Here is an 8,886-nt window from a genome sequence, read left to right as displayed (position 1 = left end):
CACAAGCAACAAACAAAACTTTGAAAATGTTCAGAGATATTGACACAAATAAGCACACACAATTGGCAAACTGTCTCCTCTGCTAATATATATGCTATAGTTTTTTCTCAGGTATCTTCCACCTCCGAATCCAACACAAATGTCGGTAATGTAGTCGTGATATCCCTGTACGCAATATGATTAACAATACTAATATGATTAACAATACTGTGATGCAGATATATTGGAAGATGATGCATTGGTTTCAATAACTCACTTGAGATACTGGAGAGTCATGTTCTTTAGAAGAGAAGGATGCCTAAGAACAAGGGTCCTCCACTCTTCCTTATCGATCTTCTCGTCGTGTCTTGTGTCAGCCTCCTCAAATGTCTGGCCACATAAACTCAAAAATTACTATTCACTTCATAGCTCACACTCAGCTGCTTAAACACAATACAGTGGAAACCACAAAAAAACTAGGAAGGAAAGCTCACCTTGTCGATTATACGTTCTATAATCTCGTCGCTCAAGGTCATGCCAGACTCAGCTAGGGTAACCACCACTAATTGCTTCACCTCCTGCCTCTCGATGAAACCTTGCTGCTTCAGATCATATAGCTGAAACGAAACTGCCAAGTAATATTCCAGGTAGTCGTTAATAAATTCTCATGGAACATGAGATAATTTGTTATACTAGATGGTTTCTCGGATCAAGTTTTTGAGATCAGAGATGTACCGTCAATTTTATCATCTAAAGGAGCATGTGGATGAAAGACGGAGAGAGCCCGGGCAAACTCCTCAAATCTAAGTATTCCATTATGCTTTGTGTCGAACAAATCGAACACCTGTGATTGGTAATGTCAGCTATATATTTAGAACTGGCAAATGGATTACAAAAGGCTTTTTGGTGAAAAGAAATTAAGATACCCTGTCTGCAAACAAACTCGCTCTTTTGTTTGTCTGGTGTATGGCTACTTGAAACTCTTCCTGATACAAATTACAACAGGACACGTTATGAAAATCTGAAAAAAAAAAACTGCTCAAAAGAAGTAGCAAACAGGCGTGTGTGGCAAGAAAGACATATAATCCCTACTACATACCTTGTTTATTACACCACCGTGTATCTCCTCCACTCTGTTTTTCTTCCTCCACAACACACAGTAGAGTCCTATCATCAACAATGTTCCGCATACAATGCTACAAAACATACAGTACATAAAAGTAAGTTCATTGAATAGTTTCTTTTTAAAATGAATGAAGTTTTTAAAAGAACCTTCCAAAACTGATGATCCCGCTCATGAATATCGCTGAAGAGAGGAGAGTAAAGATTGACAAGAAGACAGATCCTCTGTTTTCTATAAACCATGATTCCAAATATTGTGGTACGACTTTCACAACGTCTCCCTGAAAATATGAAAACACAGATTTATATGCATATACTGCGTGGCAAGAAAGTCACATACAATTTTTAGGTACCTCGTTTCTTTGCCGATCACCACCGCTGAGTTTCTTAAACAGCTCATAGAGAGCCTCTAGCTCGTTTTGATTCGTAAAGCAACCCGTAGAGTTGGAAGAAGCTGCCATTGTCGATTTCAGAAAGAGTTAACAAAGAAGGAGAGAACAATTTGAAGGAGAGAAGATCAAAATAATAGGATTGTCAACGCTCGGACTATTCAGATATTTGAGAGAGGGAAACATATATAATAGGAATGACTAGTCTTTTTTTTATTCCCCAAGTAAACTCTAATCACTTTGTCAACTCTAACCTAAAAGTCAATCTCCTAAAAGACTAACCAATCCTATAGTTGTAATATTGCATCCGGTCAGATCAAACTGGTGGTTTCAATTTTGATATATATCAAGATTGATTTCTGATTTCAGAATTCAGATTAGAGCTTACCAGATCATTGATGTTGTGTTCTCTCTTTTCTCTATCATCAGTTTGCTCTTTCAATGTTTTTTTTTTTTGACTTAATAACAGGAATCATGTCTCAAGATAAGTAGCATATCTATCTACAGATGCAAGGAGAGAAAATTATCAATCAAAATAAGGAGCAGAAAAAAATACAGATTAGTTTTCTTTTCTTTCTTTTCACAGAAGTAACAACAAAATCTTGAAAATGTTGAGAAGAGATTCAAACAAATAAACATGATACATAATCAGAAAACAAACACAATTCCCAAATAGTCTCCTCTGCTAGCTATTGGTTTTTTTCTCAGGAATCTTCCACCTGGGAGTGGAACACAAAGCTCGGAAATGTAGTCGTGATATCCCTGTACGCAATATGAGAGATCTATGTTAATAATACTGTGACGCAGAAACAAAAACATTGGAAGATACATTTGGTTCAGTCACTCACTTGAGATACTGGAGAGTCATGTTCTTTAGAAGAGAAGGATGCCTAAGAACAAGGATCCTCCACTCTTCCTTATCGATCCTCCCATCGTGTTTTGTGTCAGCTTCCTCAAATGTCTGCCAAAAGAAGAAACTCAGAAATCATTCTTTACTTTATTCGCAACTGCAATCACGAGTTGATTATACTACAGTGGAACAAGAAAATAGTATCGAGCAGGAAAAGGAAGGAAAGAACCACACCTGGTCGATTATAGTCTCTATGACTTCGTCTGACAGGTTCATGCCGGACTCAGCAAGTGTAGCCACCACCATTTGCTTCACCTCCTGCCTCTCAATAAAACCTTGCTGCTTAAGATCATACAGCTGAAACGAAACTGCAGAACAATGTTTCCGGTAACTATTAATGAAATTTCATGGATTATATGTAACATGTGAACATCAGATCATTTGTTCTCGGATCAACTTTTAAAGATGAGAGACGTACAGTCAATCTTGTCTTCTATAGGAGCATTTGGATGAAAGACAGAGAGAGCACGAGCAAACTCCTCGAACCCCAGTATTCCATTATGCTTTGTGTCGAACAAATCGAATACCTGTGATTGGTAATGTCAATATACTTTGAAAAAAGGATCTTGGCAACAGGTTCACAAAGTCTTTTGGTTAAGAAAAAAACATACCCGGTCAGCAAACAAGCTCTCTTTTTTATTTGTCTTGAATAAGGCTAACTGAAACTCTTCCTGACACCACAATTACAACAGGACACATCAAATGTATATCAGAAAAGGCTGTTCAAAAGAAGTAGCAATATGCTTGATTCGTGAGTGGCATAGAAGACATATGATTTCTACATACCTTGTTAATTAGCCCATCGTCAATGACAGCACTGCTGATTTTCTTAAACAGCTCATAGAGAGCCTCTATCTCACTCACGCTAACTGCAGCCAAAACGATTCAAATGATCAAAATCTAGAAGTAAGATTTGCATTCGTCTTAACAACGGATCATCAACTAGAGAAAATAGCATTCGCCTTAGAATCATATAACAGAACAAAAAAAAAAAAGAGAATGAATGGAAAGGTGAGAGCATACAAACTGTCTCTCTGGCAAGAATTTCAGGGTCTCCAATGCCTCCAGATTGTTTGTATATATCAATATCAAAACACCGGAAAAAAGAGGAGCACACATGCTTGAAACCGTCTACGCACTGCGACATGATACCTCTCGTGAATCAAAACTCCCCATGTCTGTTGAATAACAAAACAAAAATGTAAGAAGTTTAGTAACAACCTGAAAGAAGCTAAAGACATATATGCCTATGAACAAAGATAAAGTACCTTTTAACCATTTCCTGGTTTGTCAAAAAAAGGCAATGCTTTATACACTTTTAAAAAATCCTGCAATGTGAAAGGAAATGAGATGTAGCTCATCAAAACGATTTGAAGAAGAGCAAACAAGTTTCATCATTTTCAGATCTGAAGCAGTCCTAAATGATCTTAGCTTTTATGCATTAATCTTAAAAGTCCAGATTAACCAATGTATTCTTCTTATCTTGTTAAACCATCATATTCATAGTCATGAAACAAAGTCTAATAACACAAAAACCCCAAATCTAAGAAACAGACCCAAAAAGAATACAGAACTAGTATAAATTGAGGAATCACAAATTTCACGTCATGAAGAAGAAACAAAACAATCGAAACGAATCCAAAACCATGAGATGATGATAATTGATAAACAAACAATCATGAGGATCGAAACCTGAATCTAGTCGCGAAATGAAAACACACAAATGATTAGCTTATGAGAGACTAAACGCGATCCAGCGAGTTTTCAGATTCCGAATCGTTCGGATTCAGATACAACAAACAACAAACTCAAGAGTTCATCTCGTTATATAAGGTTGGGAATTCAGCTCATGGATCTATCTATCAGCTACCGATGATGAATTCACAGAGAAATTGATTTAATTAGTTTGCTTCATTTCTCAATCTCTTAATTTTAAAATTTTCAAATCGCGATTTTCCCGGAAAAATACACACACGAGATTTATCACGAGGAAGCAGACCGACCGAGAAATCGTAGAAAAGGAGAAAGAAATAATAATAAAGCCTTACGCCACGGCGGATGAAGAGCCTTCCTTGCGGCGGCTCCGGCGGTTGAAACTGACAGATGGTTGCGGTGGAAAACTCGTTTATTATTTTCGTAATCACAACAAACAAAGTGAGAGAGAAAGATGAAAAAAAAATTAAAAAGGCAGACACGATTTTCTATAAGCAGAATGAGAATATTTGCAAATTTTAATATAAAAACCAAATTTATATTTTTCTTTGTTGTCTATTTTATATTTCCTTTGTATCATAATAGATATTTTTTAAGATTTTTACCAAGATTAAAAAAATAATAAATGTTGTATTATTATTAATTATTTTTGATTTATATTCTTTTTAATACTTATTTATTCATACATTTTTTACACTTATCATTTAAATGCATGTTAATATTTAATTCTTTATTATAAAAGTAAAAAAATATTAATTAGTTATTTAATTTTAAAAATAAAAATGCATTAAATACAGTAAAAAAATATGATACAAGAAATTTTTTTAGAACATCAATCTTTATGATATATAAAGAGTATTGTTTTATCAAGCAAATCAAATAATATGTTTTTTATTTACTCGATGCTGATACATTCATTAGACCATTTTTACTGGAGAAATGGGTGAAGATTTCTCAGAAGATTAAAAAAAAATATTTTTATTATATTTATTCATTTTTTATTTATTTTTTAAAAGATGAACGAACGAGCAAGTGACACATTTCTATTTCAGCCAAAGCAACGATTCTTAAAGCAATTCCAGTCCTCCCCCAAGCATCGATTCTTTCTGATTTCTCTTCTCTCTCTTCTTTTTATTATTTTTTTACTTAAAGCAATTACAAGAGTAACCACCAGTAATGATGCCCTTACACATCCAGTTGTAAAAGGAGTGATAAAAATAAAAACTGCTTGTTTACATTCACTTTCACACGTCGTCTTCTAGTGGAGCATGTGTCCATTATGCGCTGTATCCTATGGCGTCGTTTTAATCTATACGGCGTCGTCTCTTCTTATCTGATTCTGAGTAAGGAACAAATCGAATTTGGTTTGGTTGGTCTTTGAATTTTGATCCGGTTAAGTTACCAACCGAATAATTTCTTAGTCAACCGAACCGGAGATAACCGGATTAATTTCCTCTGCGACCTAACCGAAGAAGAACAAGTTTTATCATCATCAGTCTCACTCACTCTAAAACCCAAACAAAATACGTTTATTGACTCGATTTGCTGCAATTTGTGTCAGTGGAATCACTGTTTCCAACTTGGGGATCAAGGATTAAAATATTGTACACCTAAGTTCTGAGGGGAAATGAACGAGAAAATTTAGTGCAAAGTCATAACTCATTCATTTATTTTAAAGGCAAAGCATAATAGGTGCAATATCATTATACTTCATGATCTATATATCTTTATGGACTTTATATTTATAGCATTTACAACATCATTATTTTTTATATTTTGTATTTGTTTCCTTGGAGAAATATTATATTTTATATAACAATTTGAATGAAAAAAAAGAATAATAAACAGTATTTTCTAATCTTATAATTTTAAAAATATGTATAGGATAATTATGCATTTAATCTTAAAACCAAAGAATTATAAGGCTGTGTTAAAACAGTTTGTAACTTTTTTTAAGCTAAAGATTCTCACATTATTGAAGCTGATCTACATGTTATACAAGACATCCTAAAAGTCGGTCATTTTGAACACCATGTTTGTCCAACGGATCTATTTCCATACAAATTCATATACATAAATGCAGGAGGGTCATGATGATGAGGTTACTTATTAACACCAACGCGCATAATCATACAAAAAAGATCATCCGTTTGGCTTTGACAATCTTCCTCAAATATTGGATAGATGACGGTGAATGTTACATGTGTCATGAATTGAGTCTGTATTTTAGTTTTTTCTACTTTTCCTTATGTATTTTCTCAATACATGGTCAGTGCCGGTCCAACATAATACGAGGCCCAATACACAACATTTTTTAATGTGTTTTATATATAATATTTAAAACTTAAAACCAAATCTTAAACTTCATAAAGTAGGGGTCTATTTTTGCAATAACAAATAGACAAAATTTAAAAGTTGAGATCAGATCTTAAATTTTTTGAAAATGAGCCTATATTTGCAATATTTTTTTCGGACCTAATTGTCTTACAAAAAAAAATCAAAAAAAAAAAATCTGAGACCCAATATAAAACTTCATAAAGTAGGGGCCTATTTTTGCAATAAGAAATAGACAAAATTTAAAAATTGAGATCAAATCTTAAACTTTTTGAAAATGAGGCTATATTTGCAATAATTTCTTTTTTTTGGGACCTAATTGTGTTAAAAAAAATTCTGAGACCTAATATAAATCCCCTATATATTAATAGAGAAGCATTTTTGCAAAAAATGCTGATGTGTCATCGGCAGAGAGCTTGAAGCACATTTTAGCAAATAACCTTCATTAATTAATACTAATTATATCTATGCCATTATAAATTTAAATCAAATTTTATTACATAAATTGAAACCATTTGTAGCCATTTAATTTGAATCTATATAATACTTCTTTAAAAAAACAAAAAATATAAACATAATAATTGAAAATAATATTTTTACTCATAATAATTTTATTTAAATTGATTTAACCGCACTATGTGCGGGTTGTTACCTAGTGTGTCTTTAAGAATGCTAGCGGGCTATCATCAACAAAAATCCGCCTACAATGCATAAACATTTTGTATAATACAACCAATCAAAAGGAGAAATGAATGCACCCACAATAAAACTCTGATTGGTAAACAAAAACAACTTTTTGATCATGTTATATGATTTTCTTGTTACACTTTTTTTTTTTCTCTTTTTCAGGTAAAGTTACGGTTACTGGTGAGCCCTTTTGTACACAAGTAAAGTAAAGAAAATGACACTCACACAAGTAACCCGTGTGTAGGCGACAACAATAACAAAAAAAAAAAAACCAACCAAAAGTAAAACACAACACAAAGCGTATGGAACTTGGTTAGAGAGATTCAATCTTGTTTGTGACTCGTGTCTCGTTTTGATTTTCTTTTAGTTAGTTAGGGAGATCTTGTTTGCATAGAGGACAACACGAGATGATACGAAGCCATTGATCTACACATTTGAGGTGAAACCTATGCGAACATGGCAGCTTTCTCACTTCTTCTCTATCTTTGTACTTTGCCAAACATATGCAGCATTCCTGCAATATCAAGAAATGTTGTTACTTGCAGTTTTAGAGAGTTAAAAACATTCCTGACTAAATCAGAATTCAGATTAGAGCTCTTTACCGGATCATTGTTTGCTTGAGTAGAATCACAAGTTTCATCAACGAGTTTGTATTTCCAACTGGGGAGACTAGATATTTGGTCATCTGATGCTCCTTTGTCAGAAGATGCAATGTTCATGTTGTAGCCGAGGAAGCTACTAATGAGAGGCACAACACAACAGAGCAGGAGGAAGAGAAGAAATGGGAAGGAGTAATAGAGAGCGTTCCAAGCGAGCAAGGAGATGCAGAGGACATGAAGGATTGGAGCATAGTGGAACGAACCGAACCGAGAATCAAACACCCATACATTACCTATCACAAACCATATCGCAAAGAAAAGCTCCAGCGATGTCCTGCATCTGTTCATCAAATGTGAGCACCTAAAACACACACACACAGAATATGTCATTTGCTTAGAGATCTTTTGCAATTTAAGTTTTATGATAAATGTTCAATTTTGCTAGTAACCTGCTGGTCTCTTCTCTGCTCCTCTGTTGCTGCTCAATGTCGCCGAAGCCAAATGCATGTCCTTGGCTAGTGTCATGTTGACGATACCGACCGTATAACAACATAAGATTGAGAAAGACATCCGACGTTGTAACCAGTGATCCATAGCCTCATCGGCCAAACAGGTCTTTCTTTATTAGACAAAGCTAGTGTGAATGTTATCACAGTGATCTGTACAAGTAAAGCGATAAGCTCTGATATCATCCAAGTAACAGAATTAAAAGGATTGGTGCCAAGATCTGATCTTGAAGCGTTCTGGTAATGAAACACCCTTCTCAAGAAAAAGAACCATCTTGCTCTAGATACCCTCATAGCCAGTCTCATCAAGAAGGAAGAAGATGGAGAGCTCTCCGGAGCCATGTGAGTGTTATCATCATCATGTGGCCTGGAATCGAGGGAAGAAGATGAGGAGATAGTGATGGAGTTAATGGCTGATGATTGTAACTGAGAGGAGTAACGGGTACTCATATCAGAATCAGAGAGATGTTTATGAATTGTTTTGATCTCTTTTGAGAAACTGAGGAAGAAGATAAGAAGAACAGAGTGAAAGCTAGAAAACAAAACCCAGATAAGAAGAGATGAAGAAGAAGAGAGGAAGGTGTAGTGATAATGTCAGAGAAGGTGAAGTTGGGTGTGAGATGGCGACGAAGAAGCAACCAAAAAAA

The 8,886-nt window shown here is 34.6% G+C and overlaps 2 protein-coding genes and 1 pseudogene across 3 annotated transcripts; all 3 read right to left on the bottom strand.

Annotated features, from left to right (window-relative positions):
* Nucleotides 57-4,613, bottom strand: LOC104730744 (calcineurin B-like protein 3). Of its 2 annotated transcripts, none has more exons than XM_010449949.2 (9): nt 4,449-4,613; nt 3,669-3,728; nt 3,424-3,578; nt 3,187-3,269; nt 3,012-3,071; nt 2,819-2,927; nt 474-607; nt 257-369; nt 57-165 (listed from the first exon to the last, which is right to left on the bottom strand). In XM_010449949.2, exons 3-9 carry the CDS (start codon nt 3,545-3,547, stop codon nt 108-110), a joined length of 681 nt encoding a protein of 226 aa, XP_010448251.1. In that variant the 5' UTR covers nt 3,548-3,578; nt 3,669-3,728; nt 4,449-4,613; the 3' UTR covers nt 57-107. The 2 variants fall into 2 exon arrangements, with proteins under 2 accessions (XP_010448251.1, XP_010448250.1); XM_010449948.2 differs by lacking the exons at nt 57-165; nt 257-369; nt 474-607 and adding exons at nt 2,048-2,252; nt 2,339-2,451; nt 2,575-2,708 and having other exon boundaries at nt 4,449-4,607.
* On the bottom strand, nt 623-1,868 carry LOC104730743. The gene is made up of 5 exons (XM_010449947.2): nt 1,455-1,868; nt 1,252-1,382; nt 1,079-1,175; nt 906-965; nt 623-823 (listed from the first exon to the last, which is right to left on the bottom strand). The coding sequence occupies exons 1-5, from the start codon at nt 1,560-1,562 to the stop codon at nt 689-691; spliced, it is 531 nt and encodes a 176-aa protein (XP_010448249.1). The 5' UTR covers nt 1,563-1,868; the 3' UTR covers nt 623-688.
* LOC104730736 lies at nt 7,223-8,816 on the bottom strand (annotated as a pseudogene).

The sequence above is a fragment of the Camelina sativa genome, chromosome 12 (assembly GCF_000633955.1).
Source record: "Camelina sativa cultivar DH55 chromosome 12, Cs, whole genome shotgun sequence".
NCBI lineage: Eukaryota > Viridiplantae > Streptophyta > Magnoliopsida > Brassicales > Brassicaceae > Camelina > Camelina sativa.
This window is presented reverse-complemented; position numbering and strand designations above follow the sequence as displayed.

Excerpts from the sequence above, each read along its gene's own strand:
- LOC104730743 (XM_010449947.2), bottom strand. The coding sequence starts at position 1,562 with ATGGCAGCTTCTTCCAACTCTACGGGTTGCTTTACGAATCAAAACGAG. Across the intron at positions 1,383-1,454 it reads GTGATCGGCAAAGAAACGAG|GGAGACGTTGTGAAAGTCGT; the intron begins GTACCTAAAAAT and ends TCATATTTTCAG. Across the intron at positions 1,176-1,251 it reads GGGATCATCAGTTTTGGAAG|CATTGTATGCGGAACATTGT; the intron begins GTTCTTTTAAAA and ends TATGTTTTGTAG.
- LOC104730744 (XM_010449949.2), bottom strand. The coding sequence starts at position 3,547 with ATGTCGCAGTGCGTAGACGGTTTCAAGCATGTGTGCTCCTCTTTTTTC. Across the intron at positions 3,072-3,186 it reads ACGATGGGCTAATTAACAAG|GAAGAGTTTCAGTTAGCCTT; the intron begins GTATGTAGAAAT and ends TTGTGGTGTCAG. Across the intron at positions 2,928-3,011 it reads AGAGCTTGTTTGCTGACCGG|GTATTCGATTTGTTCGACAC; the intron begins GTATGTTTTTTT and ends TACCAATCACAG.